Source organism: Vicugna pacos, chromosome 29 (genome assembly GCF_048564905.1).
Source record: "Vicugna pacos chromosome 29, VicPac4, whole genome shotgun sequence".
NCBI lineage: Eukaryota > Metazoa > Chordata > Mammalia > Artiodactyla > Camelidae > Vicugna > Vicugna pacos.
Window position 1 is genome coordinate 13936081 of NC_133015.1, and position 18571 is coordinate 13954651.

General features: G+C 39.1%; 1 protein-coding gene across 12 annotated transcripts in view; it reads left to right on the forward strand.

Annotated features, from left to right (window-relative positions):
* Positions 1-18571, forward strand: part of EYA1 (EYA transcriptional coactivator and phosphatase 1) — a 288250-nt gene that overhangs the window by 219174 nt on the left and 50505 nt on the right. For all 12 annotated transcript variants that reach the window (XM_072951809.1, XM_072951808.1, XM_072951810.1 and 9 more), the window contains 2 exons: positions 4284-4423; positions 5755-5838. In XM_072951809.1, coding sequence (XP_072807910.1) covers positions 4284-4423; positions 5755-5838 — 224 coding nt within the window. The remainder of the gene's footprint in view (positions 1-4283; positions 4424-5754; positions 5839-18571) is intronic.

Below are 18571 nucleotides of genomic sequence, written 5' to 3' on the forward strand. Positions count from 1 at the left end.
CACCAGTTGTTTATTACTAGTCCATGAGAACAGAAGGAATTGCTTCCTCACGTAACTATCACTAAGCACACCATTTGCTCGAGCTTTTTTGTTTGTTTCCAATCTTAGCAAGACTTTTTGATGAAGGAAGCATCACATTGCATTGATTAACAGCTTGATGCCAACTCCTTATTTTGTCCCAGATCAGCACTTTTAGTATCACTAATAGAGAGGACACCAACATGGAAGCTTTGGGCAGAGGGAAAAGTACCCAAAGAGAGTGAGAAGGAACAGGGTGAGTGATAGGGTGAGAGGCAGAAGGAAGGGAAGTCGGGTTATTCTCATGGACAAGTGGTTTGAAGGAGCGAGTGTCAGGATGGTCACAGAGAGGTCAGGTAAGATTGCAGACTGAAAAATAATGATTTGGATTTGGCCATTTTAGGGTCATCAGTACATTTTAGGCGTTTTACCCCCTGCTTACTCTTCTGCCTTCTGCTGTCTCATTATTTTCCCACCAATCTACCTAAATACTTCTCAAACCTATACTTTCGCCATGTGTGCCAAAGACCTCTTTGACTCTAAATCTAAAATACTCTTGGATTCAGTCTTTATTTTACCTTATCTCTCGGCTGATCTGAAGTTACTGATCCCCCTCTCCTTCCTGTCATATTCTTTCTTCTATAACACACCGACCTTGGTCTTCCTTCATACCCCACCTGTCCTTCTCTGCCCATCCCTTTTACTCTGCATGTTTTTAATTGCACCCATTTCTTTCAGTACATTATACGTGGTGTCAAATTCCAAATCTAAACCCAGTCCGCATTTGTCTCCTGAACTTTAGAGCAGTCTAACAGCCTAGGGGGACATCATTACTCGAATGCCACAGACTCTTCGATTTCAGTATATCCAAAGCTGGACCTAAATTCTCACCTACATTCTTCCCTCCCTACATGTAGTCCCTCCTCCTTCCCAAGCCCCATACTTGTACTACAGTCTGCCCAGTTGCCCAGCCACTAGCATGAGCATCATCCTTCTTCCTTATCCCATTAGTTTATTGATTTCACCTCCAAATGATTCTTCAACTCTGTAACTCTCCCTTATCCCTGCTACCTGCATCGGGCCACCAACATCCCTCACCTGGATGACTGAGTTATCCTCCCAACTGGTCTCCTTTTCTCAGCCTTCACTTGTCTCCAGTACCCTCACCACACAGGAGCCAAGTCATCTATCGAGAGTGTAAGTGTGGTTATATCACTCCTTTGTTGAATTCTTTCCTGACACTCCAGCTTCATCTCTGCACTCTACCTCTATAGATTCGGGTCAGATGGATTATTTTTCAGTTTTTCAAAATGCTCTCTTTTTCCGCACCTTCACACATGCTCATGTGACTACTTGGAGTATGTTTATATACTCTTTTTATTGGTGAGTTTGGCTTCTCTCATGAGGAAGCCTCCATGACCTTGCAAATCTGAGTTACATGGACTTCCTCTGAGGTCTCCTAGCGTTCTACCTTTCCCATTTTGTAACCCTTTCCATGTTGTTTTGTAATTTCTCGTTTCTGTTCATGAATTAATGCCTTCCTCTGAATTTTAAGCCCCAAGAGGGCAGGGATCATATCGGTTTGGTACATCATTAGACTTCAAGCTCCTAGGACAGTGCCTAGAATAGTGTGAACAATTTGGTCAGTGTTTGTTAAATGAAACAAATGTTCTTCTGAGTACTTTCACACCCATTATCTCAGTGGGGGTAAAGTTGAACAATTTGGAGAGGATTTTAATGAAACTTGAGATGTTGGTGGATTAGAAGATTAAATTATTTGTTGGGTTGTTTTGCACGAGTAGGAGGAAGGAGAAGTAGGAATCAGAAAAGCTGGTTAGGAGAAAAGAAGCATTTAATTCCACCCCATAGAACAAAGAGAAAGAGTTGTTTTTTTTTTAACTAGCTTGCATTATTTAAATTTCATCTTCCTTCTGATAAGTTGAGGCCTGTAAAGTGTGCATGTGTGTGTGTGTGTGTTTTAATATTTAAAAGTGTCAGATTGTCCATCTTTTAGGGCTTTTTTCTTCACCTGGAAAACTAGGTAACATGATATAAAAACCTTATATACTTTGATCATTGAATTTGTTTTCTTTGGGGGGAGATTTGCAGAAGCGAGTAATTGATTTAATTACAGCTTTTCTATTTCCAAACAAAATTGAGATGGTATATATTTTTAGAGATTTAATTGAGTTTTTTTAAAAGGGAAAAAGAAGTGAACACCAAGAAATAAGGGAATAAGCAATCAATAGGAGGACATCTAGGCTAAGAAAACCTAGGTAAGACAAACTACTTTGAGGACAAAATTATCTCTAAACTGTATGAAAGTCAAGGTGTAAAACATAATGTGATAAGACACATTGCTTGATGTCTTTAGCTGTTTCTCAAATACGAACTTTCAAAAGCTGAAGAGCTCACAGTTCAAGACAGACCTTTCAGAAAAGCACCTGAAGTACAGGTCAAATTAGATGCCAACTGTGCCAATTGCAAAGCATATGCTCCATTTTGAAACGATTAAGAAGATTGGTGTGTGTTCTAGGTCAGGTGGTTCCACATGGAGATGTAGACTGCAGAATATTTAAAGAAAAAAGAGGCCGAGACTTTTTCTTCAAAACACAACTTGAAATCTAATGAACTCCTTAAAAAATATATTTACTTGGAGCTCTGAGTTCTTCATAGAACACAGAAGGGAGAGGCTTGGTTTGGAACATCTTGAGAAGATGCCATTATCTACCTCTACAGGAAAAGAATCTAATGTAGGCTTAGAGAACGTTTAACTTTGACCAGCCAGCACTGCATTCTAATGGTTCTATGAGATGAGTTAGCACAACAGTGAATCCTGAATAACTACATAAACTGACCGTCGAGTGGAGTTGTTTTGAAATTTCTGGCTGTAATTAACCAGTAGGCTTGTAAATCATCGTGGTGGTTTCTGGGTATGAGGATCATATATCCAGCTTCTCTGAAGAAGTTTGCTGTCTTATTTGCTGTGCCAGAGGGCATGCAGGAGTCTTGTCTGAAAATGGTAGAATCCATTAGGTTTCAAGGTTAAACAGGATGTATAGGACTTCATGTGATTTCCAAACGGACTTTACTCTGTCAGACTCCATTCTTATCTACCCTGACTCACAAGGCTTTGGAGAAGCACTTAAACTTGGAGGTAAAACTATGACCTATCGTGTGACACATGGAAGACCTTGTTGGTAGCGTCAAGGCTGACAGTGTGTTAATAAAGGCTGCCAGGTCTTCAGCTGTTGCCGATAGCTTTCTGTTTGGTGCTATGTAACATCAGTGTCCCCGTGAGAATCATCACTCTTGATGTTAGACTGAGAGATTCCAACCCACATCTCGTTCAGTGATCTAGCAAAGAGGTCTGGGGGCAGAGGCAGCACATCTGGAGGTTGGGGAGGTGGAGATTGTCTGATGGTGAACTGGATGAACTAAGGGAAAAAAAACATACCTAAGGGGTTAGAGTAGATGATTTTTTGTTTATTCTGGAAACAGGATAAGAGTTTCTCCAACTCTACAACCACTGCCCAGCTCTTCCTCTGAGCTGGTTGTGGGTTGTTTTTTTATTTTGTGGTTTCTATACAATTATTTCTGTGGTTTCTCTGAGTTTCCCAGATGAGTAATTTTGAGGTGCTGCCTGGTTTAGGATGTTTGGTTCAGATTCTGAGACATAGGAAGAGCCTGTGATGAACGCTGTACAGAGTACAGAGTTGCTCATACATACATCAGCTCTCCTCATCTTGTCGCTCCCTCATTCCCACATAAAATAAGGGAGAAAATGGAAAATTTTAAATTAAAAAAGAAATCTGTCAGATTCAGTTTTCCCTGGCTCAGAGGTTTTTCTCTATTTCTTTCCATGAACCAGAAGCCTTTTTGTAGGTGGGGGAGCAGCTGGTAAGGCAATCGTGTGAACCTCTTGGTATGGCCGGGTACTATCTGTAGGATGAGAGAGAAGCAGTGTCGACGTGCGAATGGGGGAGCCTTGTCTCATCGCAGAAAACCACCAAGAAAATCTATGCATCTTAGTACAACCTGGTGACTCCCACCTTACAATACATTTTAATTATTTCTAATCACACACTAAGTCTCAAGTCATATATCTCTTGAATTATTTACCAATGCAAGTAAAAAATAAAGTAGAATTGGAGCAGAATGGAATGTGCTTGACTCTTCAGACTTCCCTGTGAACTAAAACAAGGTTAATTTTGACACAGTTGTGATAGAACCAAGAGATGAAATTTCTTTCTGTATTTCCACAGAGTACAGTACGATCCACAGCCCGTCAACACCCATTAAAGACTCAGACTCTGATCGATTGCGACGAGGTTCAGATGGGAAGTCACGTGGGCGGGGCCGAAGAAACAATAACCCTTCGCCTCCCCCGGACTCTGATCTGGAGGTATGTCATTGCCAGCCCCCGAGTAAATAGCCAGGAGTCTTGTGGTTCTACACCTGCTGTGATCAGGGTGTCCAAATGCCTTTGTTACTGCTCCCCCCCCCATATTAACTATAAGTAAACTGGGTTTTTTTCCATATTAAAGATAAAGCAGTTATCCATTTCTGTTTTCTCTTCCACTGTAACTATGTGGTAAAGCATTTGTTTTCTTTTTCTCTTTAATGAAACATAATCAGTCATGTAGTTCTGCTTTGACCAAATTCTCTTGTACTGCTGTGTGTCGTTGCCACTTAAAATTAAGGGTTGTACGAAAAACGCTTAATAAAATCCACTTGGAAATTAAAGACACACACACACATATATATAGAGAAAGGAAAAAATCTAGAATATTCTAAACAGAAATGGTTATCACCTTATGTTTTGGTGGAGTCCACAAGCAGGAGGGATTATGTAAAACTTTAAAGGATGGTAGATTTCATAGCCTTGAATCCACCGCAGTTAAGTTTCTTTTTACTGCCAAAGTGAAATCTGATGATGGAAAACATGATTATTTTGGCTGAAAAGATGAAAAATGTCCAGCAAAACTTGTGGATATGAATATGTACTGGTGTGAGTGGGATTGAGAAGGAGAAAAGCAGGCTTGGGAAGCCTTTTGTGGTATCTCAGAGACCTTTTCAATTTCAAATACCCCAAGAGTGTGTCAAGAGCCTGTGGGATGTGTCTGCTTAAGTTGTTAACTATCTGAAATCTGAACAAAATCAGGCAGGAATAATATACCATCCATTTGGTAACATCCCCGTAGGTAACTTAAGGTGAATAGATGATGTAAGATTTTAGTTTCTATGGGTGATTTATTTATTTATTAATACTTATTAATAATATTAATACTTGGCTTGATAAGAATAAAACATCAGATTAGTTATTTTAACACTTCTTCATAAGCAGAGATCAGAGACAAGGACACAATAAGTTGAATGATTTTTAATGGATTGCCCCTCTCTGTCTCAGAAGTTATAAACAGACTCGTTTTAGCTCATTTTCCATTTCTTCAGAACTTAGACTGAGAAGCTATATGGAAGTAGGAAGAATGTATTTCTTTCCTGTATTTATATCAGGGTTGCCAATGTGTGTATCCTCTTGTACCTCATCTGAGATTCCATCTGAGAAAAGCTGGGAGATACTCTTTAGAACAGGTGTGTTTAAAAAAAAAATAGTAAATTCAGGTTTTTTTCATTTGCCTCCCGTTTCAAGACTAGCTTTTCATGTTGAAGTTAACTGATTATCAGGTTTTTCAGCCAAGGGAAAGACACACTGATTTGGTTCTTCCTTTGTAGAGGGTGTTCATCTGGGACCTGGACGAGACAATCATTGTTTTCCATTCGTTGCTTACTGGGTCCTATGCCAACAGATACGGGAGGGTGAGTACCAAGAGGCATCCATTTTTAATTTCTTTAGAGTAAATATGCCTAGAATTGATTTTTTTTTTGTCCAAATGTAAATGTGGTTTAACTTTGAATGTGACTTGATTTGTTGAGATAGTCAAGTATATATGTGAGGCAAAAAAAATGTAAATGAACAGAAGAAGTTTCTTTCTTTTGGGTTCTTAAAAATGAGATAATCTTTATGTAATTATGTTCAGACCTCGATGAGTAAAAGTGATTGAATGCTATTCTAGGATGGAATATTAAAATATATAGATGACATAGAAAGGTCTTTTGTGTTATATTTTTTAATTTGCCACATTCTTTTATTCTCTTTTTTCTTGAGGTATTCCATGAAGCAAATATTTCACTTGAATTGGCAGTGTTACCATTTTATTTTTAAAGCACCTGTTATAAATGTCTTTATTAGTCCCTTTGCTGTGGAGCTAAATTTACATGATGCTTAATAAAATTGGGCCTCTGAATGACAAAGGACCAATACATCCAATTTTGAGTTGTGACAATACTTATCTTGATGGTGTAGATAAAGAATAATATTATAGATTATCTTCCATGAATAGCACTTCAGTTTCACTGTTCTTTCTGTATTAGATTTCCCAAAACTTTGAAAATTCTTTTTGATTGTTGGCCTCATAAACCTTTTCCGCACAAAAAAAAAAATCATGTTGTTTAAAGTGCCTTTAATTATTTCTGAAATTACCCTGTGAATATGATATTTCTCAGTTTTTTATCTTTAAAGAAATAATATTACAAGTCATAGATCCTTGAAGTTATTGATTTTGAGCCTTAGAAACTGAGTTCTTGTGTTTTGGTGACTCCAGATGTTTATCACAATTATGTGTTAAAATTGACACTCATGAAATGTGCATGCTCTCACTACAGATTTTATCCAGGTATTTATTCATTCAACAAATATTTATTTCAATATTACATATCGAGCACCTGATTTGTAGGTATCTGGAAGTGAGAGTAGAGGAATTATAAGCTGAGCTTCACAGTACTGCCTTCCTTCTCATAACCCTAAAGAAATACCTAATCCAAAAAACTGGAAAAATGCACATTTGTGAGAACAAGAATATTCCACCATTTGAATTTCGATGAGAAATAAGATACCTGTAAAATTCAACACGCCCCATCTGATTGTCAAACAAATTTTCTATGAGAGGAAGACAGTTAACAAAATACGCAGATTATAAAAAAAAAATAAAGCCATAGACTCAATCATTCAGAATAGGTCTCTGCTTTGAAGCTAGCACATAGGAGTCAATAAATATTAGCTGCTTTATTTCTTCTATCATTCCTTGTCTCAATACTAGGAATATCCTTATTTCAAAACTGCTCCTTTAAAAGCCTGAAATGTCAGTGTGGTTAGTAGGAAGCCTCTTGAAGATCATCTTAGCTGAACCATTTTAATATTTCTCCACCTAACTCCTGAGGTCAAGAACGGGCTCCTGGAACTTGCACACAAGTGTTGAAAGGAGCATACACTTAGGAAACTAACATTTGAAAACCATTTAGAAAGTCTCAAGTCTTTAAAAGCTTTGTCGCTAGAGGCCAAATTGACGTAAAGAGAGTTGTCTCCATCCATGCACTGTTAGCCATTGAAAGGGGCCAGCTTAGAGCAAAGTGGTGAACATCCCATGACCCACTGACCTCACATCAATCTCTAGCTGTAAATGATTGGTTTACACATGGGATTCGCACCTAACCTAGAAACCACTGGCAGCTTAGAGTTTTCATTTGGATTCTTGACAATACCTAAACAAATATCATAAATTTTATTTTTACAAGTGTCAACCATTAGTATTTTGAGACTTCAACCAATAGTATTTTGTTTGTTTAGTTTTCTCCTCCTAGGGCATGTGATAAAAAGTTTTATGTAATTTTCTCAAGCCAAATGTATATATTTTTTTTAAGTATGGATGATTTGAGATGTTTAAATGTAAGCTTACCATTTGTTTATAAGTTGATGGGGTCTGGGGAGAGAGTGGCCACAGAAAACCTGATTGAGAGAAGGTCTTCCTGTGCGTGACTTTCTTTTTCTCCAGTTTAAATTCTGTTTTCTGCACTCATTGCTTGGGTGATTTTATTCTTTTTCTTTTTTTAATTATTGAAGTATAGTCTGTTTGCAATGTTGTGTCAGTTTCTGGTGTACAGCATAATGTTTCAGTCATACATATACATACATTCCTTTTCATATTCTTTTTCATTGTAGGTTACTACAAGATAGTGAACATAGTTCCCTGTGCTATACAGTAGAAACTTGTTGTGTATCTATTTTATATATAGTAGTTAGGATCTGCAGATCTCGAACTCCCAATTTATCCCTTCCCACCCTCTTTCTCGCCTGGTAACCATAAGTTAGTTTATTATGTCTGTTCTGTGTGTATGACTTTTTGAGCCTGAGGTCAGGATGACCTGAAGAGTCCAATTGATAATGTGACCATCAGGAGAAAGGATGTTCTAAGCAGAGGAAACAGCAAGTGTGGAGGCAGGAAAGGGTTTGATGTTTGAGGGATAAAGAGGCTGGTGGTGTCGAACTTAGTGATGGAGATGCATAGTCAAGAAAGATGTGGGCTGGGATGAGGGCAGGTGCAAAGTGCCTCCCAGCCATGCTCAACAGGGCTGATCTCATTGCACGTGCCATGGGAAGTCACTGGAAGACTTCAAGGGGGGACATAACAAGATCGGATTTAGATTTTTAGATTGATTTGGCTGTGTGTGAACTAACGGTAGGGAAAGAGGGGTGGGGGAACAGAGAGGAGGAGGTCTTAGGGGTGATCTGATGCACTAGCTGTAGAGATGGAGAAAACTGATGGATTACAGATTCTACTGCAGATAGAGAATTAGGATTCAATTGGATTGTGCTGTTGAGCAATAAGCAATAGGAGTGAAAACATCATTCCTGGGTTTTGTCCTGAGCAACTGGGAGTGTAGTCATCTATTTGTTGAGATGGGGAAGAATTAATTGGAGGGGAAATGGAAAGTTCAATGTTGGACAAGTTTGAGGTGCCTGTTAGACATCCACTTGGACCCTTGGGCCAGGCAAGGAGGTCCTTGGAAGGTGAGCCCAGGACACGTGGGCATGGTGAGAGCTGCAGATGTCAGGGTTAGAAGCTCCTCAGACACTTAGCTTGATTTCTTCCTAAACGTTTGTGAGCATCTTCACCATGCTGGGGGCTCATGGTCAGCTGTCATCTCATTGCGGGAACACCCCCTATCCTGACAGGTTGACTTTTGAAGATGCGTCACTGAGGATGTTGAACTGTAGCCTGTAGCATGCAAGGAAGTTTGCTTCGTGTTCTGTTTATTAGAGAACTTTAGAGTCTTAAATCTGATCATTGTGTCTGGTAAAAATGTGTAGTTCAGCAAGGATACTTCCAGACAATAATAAGAACCAAGCTGATCAGAACTTGCATCCCTCTTGCTGACTCGGCACAAGGAGAGAAGTCTGAAAGCAGTTCAGGGGCAATCCACATTTCTTGGAGCACAGACTCAGGGATGTTGCTGGCCATTGTCGGGGATCATGTGGCTGGGTCTTACTCTACAGGCATACAAAGACATGAATGCCTGACAATGTGATAGCTGTTCTGTCTCTATGGGAACCAGATACTTGAGAAGTAGCTTAGTCACAGTAGCTTAGGCTGCTCAATGAGTAGGCCATTCAGTAAGGGGATACGGGATCTGGTTGATATAACGCAAAATTAGAGCATGTTACAGCAATGTGTACCAAAAAACGTTTGAGAATGTCCCACCTTCCATGTAACCCTAGCTGTGGGAAGCAGGCATGCTGGGTGTTATAAGGAAGTATTGTTTTATAACAAAGGTGATAGGAACAAAAAAAAGGATGCTGGGTACAGGTCAAGTTTTAGGAAAGAGAAACAGCATATTAGCAGGAAAATGAAGCCCCTGGGTGTTACTGTATATTAGGTTGTTGTTAATAATATCTGTCCTGGTTGTTTTTCATACATTTTGTAAAGTTGCTTTCCAACTAAATCCAGATTCTCCAATTTTACTGAAGAAAACTAGTCTTGACTTTTTTTTTTCCATTGAATTTTCTCCTTGAAATAGGCAATGTCATAATCTAGTTGTTAACGTCAAAGCACAGACCCCAAAGTTATATTTCCAACGAGTATTGTGCTGATGCCCCAAGCATGCTTTGCTCCTTGGGGGAAGACTTCACAAGGTACCCAGTATCATGATTGTTTCAAGACTTTCTTTCTATTGTTGCTTAACAAATCATACGGATTTGGGCTAGAATGGTCCTTAAAAGCATTGAGCGCTCGCCCCTCATTTTCCAAGAAAACCTAAATGTGAACACTTAAGACAGCATAAAGCTTTGCATTTTTAACTATAGGTCCTGCTTATTAAGAATTTCCTATGTGCCCAGGGCCCATTTAACTCAGCTTCAGTGTTCTGAATCTATTGCCAAGCCCATTTACAGATGAGGAAACTGAGGCTTAGATGAGGTTAGAGACCAAATGTGAGAAACACTTAGCACCTAGTCCGGCAGAGAATACGTATTGTTCTAATTTTAGTGTAGCTGAACCTTGACTGTGAAAAAACAAAACAAACAAACAAAAACTCTTGAGCCTGGCATAGTGGCCAATGAGTAATACGTGGTAGTGTCTTTACATTTATGAAGTACCAATGTGTCTGTCATATGCCTTCTGGTGTATAGGAAGGACATCAGATTTGAATTCACATAGAGCTAGACTCAGACCCAAGCTCTAATTTTCAGTTCATTGACCTTGGCCCAATTGTTTCTCCATGCTGAGCCTCAGTTTCCTCTTCTATAAATCTGGCTACTTGCAGAATTGCTTTAAGAATTAAGCTATGTCAACAACATCTCAATAAAGCTGGAGGGGAAAAAAAGGATTCAAGTTGCGGTCATGAGTTTGAAGGGCTCAGCACCGTGTTTTATTAATAGCAATAATCCAATAATAAAAACAGTATATGTCGCTGATTAATCTTGTATCTGCTGTCTAAATAAGCATTTGCCTGTTAACACACCAGGCTTCTAGGAGGGTCCCATTTGTCACAGTGAGTTTAGATGAACTCAGCCTCCCTCGTGAGTGTAGTACTGTGATCATTCAGCACACTGATGAAAGAAAAGTTCAACAGTAGTTTATCTAAGCCATTTCATCAGAACACCCCAGCTAGCCAGTACGGATTGCTGTTCTCACCCCATTTAAGGATGCAACACTAAACTCCAAAATCTGTTGAGGGGCAACCATCTTCCATGGTGGCTGATGTAGATGGTGAATTCATAGCATGGCACCGGAGTGGCTGGACAGCTAGCATCCTCCTCAGGCTCTAGAGGATCTGGTTACTTATGCAGAATGATCTCTCTTTTGGGACCTCTAGACCAGGAGTTGGCAAACTTTTTTGGTAAAGAGGCAGGTAATAAAGAGGTCAGATTCTGTGGGCTATATGCCTATCATAACTACTCAGCTCTGCCCTGGTAGTGCATGAACAGCCACAGACAAAAAAAAAAAAAGAATTTGTCTCAGAAACTGTATGTGGCCTGCAAAGTCTAAAATATTTTTTGTCTGTCCCTTTAAAGGAAAAGTTTGCCTGCCCCTGCTCTAGATCGTGCTCTGAGCTTTGTGTTGATTCAATTTACTCCTGCCTTTAGGACACCAGGACAATTCAGTGACAGCCACACTGTAGTCAACTAGACTGGAAACTCAGTGCAGACATCCAATAAAGCACAAGCCAGCACATGCATTTGTCAGGGTAGATGAAGCGGCTGTAACAAATAGGCCCCAAATCGCATAGCTTAAACACAGTAGAAATGCACCTCTTCCCTATTGAAGGGTCTCGGGTGGGTTTTCCCAGTGGCTTGGTTTGGGCAGGGTTTGGTAGTGCAGATAATGGCTGTACATCTCACCATGTACAGAAGCTCCTGAGGCTTCTTCTGTGACCACTGTCAGATTGCTAACCCACGGCGAGAAGAAGCAGAGGGGAGCATGAAGGGCAGGCTTGATGGGCCAGGCTTAGAAGGGTGCACACCTCTGCCCCCTTGGCCCAGTGCAGAGGAGACCAGGAGATGTGGCCTCGCTGTGAGGCCAGGAAGAAACAGAGAATGCGTTTTGGTGGATGGGTGGCAGCAGCAGCTACAGGTTTCAGCTAAGAAATATTTGACAATTGAGTAAAACACAAAGGCCACTTTCAAATCCTTGCGGTGGCTCTGGCCATCCCAGCAGAGCCAGACCCTCAGGCTATGGGACAGGTGTACTGAAGAGTGATGAATGGCCAGTTAATCCTGGAGGATGGTTCCCTGATTTTATCCTCTTCTTTATGGATCAATGCCAAGTGAGATCAAAATGATGAAATAATTTAGGGTCCCCAGTAGAACTTTTCAATGCCATGAAATGACATAGAATCTAAACTCCCAGAACAAACCAAAAACACACTGCTCTTGACTATCAAAGGGATTTCGAGCTGAAAGAGTCTCCTTCACCCCTTTTCTTTGCCCTTATCCTGATAATAGTTCTCTTCCCCTTTAACTGCCAGCCCCTCCCTCCTGACTGGCAGTGACATATAACCAAAATGCATGTTCCTGCTACCTTATTGAATAAAGCCCCATTTTTCACATTCATATATGTGAAAGGGAAGGCAGTGAACACATATGAATCACCACAGCTTTCCAGCCACCACACTGGCCTGCCACCACCAGCTTGGGACTTCCCTCACACTGAGGCAGGAAAAGCATCTTATATCTGCAAGTCTTACTTGTTCTGTCTTAATAGTCCCATCTGTAAATGGGAGCAGACACGGGGCTGTTGGGAAAACAATACACAGCATCTAGGAAAATACTCATAAGCATTTCCTAAATAAGAGCGATCACTACTTCCTTTGGGGGTTCAGAGGAGGGGTGGGCAAGAGTGGGCAAGTGTTGTTCCAGGTAGCAGACAGGGAGAGGCAGAAGCGGAGCATAACCATTTAGGGAAATGAGAGGCAGAATGGCTGGATACCTGTCAAGTATGTTTGGAGGAGCAGACTCAGACTTGCAGAAGACGGGTGGCAGAGAGTGTGGTAATGGTAATAAAAATATTGCACTTTTGTTCAGCTTTCATACTTTAGACAGCCATCTCCAATTAGTTTCTTATCTCTAATTAGTTCCTTCTCTTTTTATTTTTTCCAACGAGGAAGCTATGTCTCAGAAAAATTAAACGATTGGCCCATGGAAGCACTCATCAGGAATATAATCTAGTCTTCTGATTGCCCTCAAAAGAGGGACGCCAGGAGCCTTGGGTGCCAGGACTTTGCACCATGGGCATGGGGATGCCATGAACAATATTGAAACATTGGAGTGACATGATGGATGTGTGCAGTTTGGAAGATTGATCTGATAGCAGAGATTATTATGGTTCTCCTGGTGGGAAATAACAAAGGCTTAAGAGAATGGCTGTAATACTAGGAAGGAGATAGGAGAGAGGTTGCACGTGAAATCCGGATAGGTCTTTTGACTGGATTTCGCTGTGTAAGCTTTCTGCTGGCACTGCGTGGGCCCCTACATCTTCAGGCCAACTTGGCCAGATCTACCCTGGCTTTATTTTCTTTCCTCCCTCTTTGTACCACTCCTTGGCAGCTGTCCCATGTTTGGGACTCATTGGGGTTTCTCCACAATCACAGTTAATCTTTGGAATGGTGAAGTTCTTTCTCCTATGCTCTACTTGGGTATTATTTTCATGATGTTGAAAGAGAGTCTCTTAAGTAAGGAGAAAATTAGAGCAGTCGAGTGTCACATATCTAATCAGTAAAAAGGACCTGATTAGCCCCACCACAAGTTGGGATATTTTCTTTTTTAAATCATTCAGCCAGTAATTCAACCGTGATTTATTTTTCATGTGTATACATTCTAGTAATCCAGATTATTTCTTCATTGGCATCAGACCTACGCCCAACTCCTAAAACGTGGCATTTCACACCGGCTATTCTGTGATAGGGCCTTATAAAATTGCAAAAAGTTGAGTCCATTGATGGTATTGATAACTTTAGACAGGTGGGGAGAAAACAATGGAACCTTTGGGTCTCGGAGGTTGTACGTGTCATTTACATAAGACTTTCAGTAATATTTTTTAAAGAAATAACATTTTAGCATATTTATTTTCTTCTCTCCAATAATGGAGCTAATTTTCTCATCTTATCTTTAATCCTTCCCTTCTGAGCAATCAGCATGGGGCCACTCCTGGACGCAGAGCGCCCATTCCTGTTTTTCTGCTTTTTGTTTTCCTCCCAAACAAAAGATCTTAATAGGGAGAATTTATTTTAAATGGCATTCAGGCCCTGTTTGTGGCTGTAATATCAGAATTCTAAATAAGGAATTGCTTAACGGGTCCAAAACGGGTGTTTTTCCTTTCCTTGGACTGATCCTAGCCAAAGATTTGTTTTGCTTTGAGCATAGTTTATAAGACTTTCAAAGTGACCAACAAATTCTCATAAACCTGCTTACATCCTTAACATCACACCTCCCTGGGCACCTTCGTTCCCCAGTAATTGCTTGCCAGTGGAGGCTTAGCGACCCACGTAAGATCAGTGTAGACAGAATTTTTAGGAACCTTACCTTTTATTCCACAAATTTAAAATGTTTAAGTACCATATCCCAGGAAACTAGTCAGGCTTTCTGAAATAGTTGGGCCGTCTTCTAGCAAGTCTTTCTAGCCTAAGATAAATTCTTCAAATAGCATTTTTTTCAAATTTGATATATTCTACTTTTTGATTCAAAGTAGAGTAGCAATTGCCCGAAGTCTGTGTAGGTTTGCTTTCATAGATGCAACGGGGGATATTCAAATAGGAGAGACGCAAATGACGTTTATCATATATTGAAAGTGTACTTGTCAATGGAATAAAGACAGTCTCTTCAGCAAATGGTGTTGGGAAAACTGGACAGCAGCATGTAAAACAATGAAGCTAGAACACACCCTTACACCATATACAAAAATCAACTCAAAATGGATTAAAGACTTAAACATAAGACAAGATACAATAAACCTCCTAGAGGAAAACATAGGCAAAACATTATCTGACATACATTTCAAAAATTTTCGCCTAGAAGAAATAAAAGCAAGAATAAACAAAATAAATAAATAAATAAATAAAAAATAAAGTGTACTTGTAAGTTGGAAATAGTAGTAGATAAAAAATAAAAAGCAAAATTAATTTGGGGGGCTTTCAGTAAAATAAACCCCCAATATCACTAGTAAAACCCAGTTACTAACTCACAGTGCCATGGCTGCCTAAAATTAAAGCAATGACTTAGGTATTAAAAATATTTTTTAAATGTCTCAACATGAAGAATTTAAATTGGAAAATTTATATTGCTTTGTACATTTGCTTGGTTTATTTTACTGTTTTGCGGGGGGTTGTTGTTGTTTTGCTTTTCACCTCAGAAAAATGAGATGGTAAAAGAAAAGGAATAAAAGAGCAAAATGTGTAAGGGTGTTGAAATAGGAACCAGAGCCACATGAACAACAGGAACCGGTTTTTTCTTTTAATGCTTTGCGGTAACACAGCAACGCGGAGAAACTGCTGTCTTACTAACATCTGCTGCTATTTTTAGCTGTTTTTGTTGTGAAATTTAAGTGACTTGTAGTTACTCTTTTCAAACTACACGAGATCTAATGTAATATTTGGCATTGAAGCATCATTAAACCAAAACTAAAAGTTTTGTGATGTATCTTTTAAAATACATACAAGGAAGAGATACTATTATGATTTGATGAATGGTTAGCTCTAAGGTTTCTAGAGAAGGGACAAAGTATTTTATTTTTCTACTCAGAAAGCATTCTGGATCCTATTCTAAAAACCCGAGGAGAGAGAAACAGGTTTTCTTCAAACTATCTATTCCGAGACTGAAAGGAACAAGGATCCTCCAAGCCAAAAATAGAATTTTGAGAAAGTAAATGAAAATGGGTTGAGAAAAGCACTTCTGAACCAGTCTCCGTTCAGGGGGGTGGTAGGTGCTTGTTGGGGGCAGGGATCGTGTTTGCCATTAAAAACAGATTAAATTGCCATTGAAGCCATGAAATGAAAATTAGGGATGAGTGCATACCTCCCTTCAGAACAGTCTTTGTAGTGCTTACTTAAAAGACAGTTAAGATCAAATATCAATTTGCAATACAGATGTAACAATGATATTTCTCAATGTAAATGGCCAACAAAATAACCTGAGCAGTGTGAACTTCAACTTGGTCACTCAGTCAATAAGGCTACTATAAACGTGGGTGTACAGATTTCTCTTTGCGACCCTGCCTTCAGTTATTTTGGGCACCAGAAGTAGAATTGCTGGATCACATAATAATCCTAAGTAGCCATCCTATTGGGTGTGACGTGGTATCTCCTTGTGATTTTCATTTCCATTTCTCTAACGATTCGTGATGTTGAGCATCTTTTCATGTGTTTTCTAACCCTTTTGTGTATCTTCTTTAGAGAGTCTCTGTTCAATTTCTTTGCCCATTTTTTAATCGGGTTGTTTGCTTTTTCATTGTTGAGTTGTAGGTGTTCTTTGTATATCCTGGATACTAACCTCCTATCAGGTATGAGTTCAAATATTTTCTACTATTCCATAGGTTATCTTTTCATTGTAATTGGATCCTTTGGTGCACAGAAGTTTTTAGATGTAGTCTAATTTATCTCTGTTTTCTTTTGGTTCCTATGGGTTTGGTGTCATAGCCAGTAAGTCCTGCCAGATTCAGTGTCATGAGGCTTTTCTTCTAAGAGTTTTATAGTGTTGCTCTTAGGTTTAAGTCTTTGATCCATCTTGAATTTATTTTTGTATATAGTCTAAGGTATAGATCCAGCTGTATTCTTTGCATGTGAGTATCTAGTTTTCCCAGTTTCATTTGTTGAAAAGACTGTCTTTTCCTCATTAAATAATCTTAGCACCCTTGTTGAAAGTCGTTTGACCGAATATGTAGGAGTTTCTTTCTCAGTTCTCTGTTTATTCTATTGGTCCATATGTCTGTCTTTATGCCTGTCTTTATGTATGTCTCCATACCACACTGTTTTGACTACTGTGGCTTTGTAATAAGACTTGAAATCAGGAAGTGTGAGACCCAATTTTTTTCTTTTTTAAGATTGTTTTGGCTATCTGGGGTTCCCTGAGATTCCATATGAATTTTTTTTTTATTGAAGTACAGTCAGTTACAATGTGTCAATCTCTGGTGTACAGCACAATATCCCAGTCATGCATATACATACATATATTCATTTTCACTGTATGAATTTTAGAATGGACTTTTCTATTTTTGTAAAAACTGCCATTGAGAATATGATAGGGATTGCATTAAATCTATAAGTCACTTTGGGTAGTCTTGTCAACTTAATCTTAAATCTGCATCTGTGAACATGGAACATCTTTTCATGTATTTGTGTTTTCTTTGATTTCTTTCAGCAACATCTTGTAGTTTTCAGTATGCAAGTCTTTTGCCTACTTAATTACATTTATTTCTAAGCATTTTATTCTTTCTGATGCTATTTTAAATGAAATGTTCTTAAATTCCTTTCTGGACTGTTCATTGTTAGTGTACAGAGATACAACTGATTTTGGTGTGCTGATTTTGTGTCCTATAACTGTGCTGAATTCATTTGTTAGTTCTAACAGTTTTTAGAAACTCCTTGGCGTTTTCTACATATAAGATCATGTCATCTGTGAACAAAGATAATTTTACTTCTTCCTCTCCTGTTTCAGTGCCTTTTATTTCTTTTTCTTTCTTACCTAATTGCTCTGGCTGGGAATTCCAGGACTAGGTCTGATGGACATGGTAACCGCAAGCATCCTTGTCCTGTTCCTGAGGAAAAGCATTCAGACTTTAATCACTGAGTCTGATGTTGCCTGTGGGCTTTTCATATATGGCCTTTAATGTATTGAGATAGTTTCTTTCTGTATTCTGTTCCCATTTTGTAAAGTATTTTTCTCCAGTGGTTCTATAAGTTTTTTTTTTGCAGTTTTATTTTTATATGTTTATATGTATCTTATGTCTTTTAATCTGTGTGTTCTCACTCAGTCTATTTTTCTTAACTTTGAGTATTTCTGTTGAAATAATCAGATTATTCATCCTGCAGAGTTCCTGGGAGTCTGGGTTTCCTTTCTGTTCAATTTTCACTCTGTTCCTTTGTCACATACTCTTTTGCCTCCTGTATTTCTTATGAATTAGTAGTAGCTAGATGGAGAAGCTTAATTAGATTCAGGTTTGATGGTTTATTTGTTCATTTCAGTCAAGACTTCATAGGTGGGATATATCCTTCCAGTATGAGATGCCTGCTGTCCAGTTGCTCTCCTTTTGAAACTTCGGCTTTCTGGCTGGACAGTCTCCTTTACCAATCCATAGGATATTCTTACTTATCCTGTAAATTCTTTCTTCTTGACTCAAAGTTAGTTGATTAAGAAGGAGAAAACTCGAGAGTTTAAGGATTTTTTTAAACCCCCCAAGAACTACAGAACCAAGTATATGTGTATCTACATGAGAAATAAAAGGATTGACAGTTCGTGCTGCAAATAACTATCCCATAGCTACTTTCGGTGGGACAAAGTTTTGAGACGAAACTAAAGCACTTTCTGAATTTGGAGATTTTCTTAACTATCTCCTCTCCTTGAATATATTCAGTACTAGTTCAGATCCTTGATTAAGGCTTCCGGGTCACCACTAGTAGACCTTCAGTGGCTCAGGCAGGTGCCACATTACTTTATTATCTTCTGAGC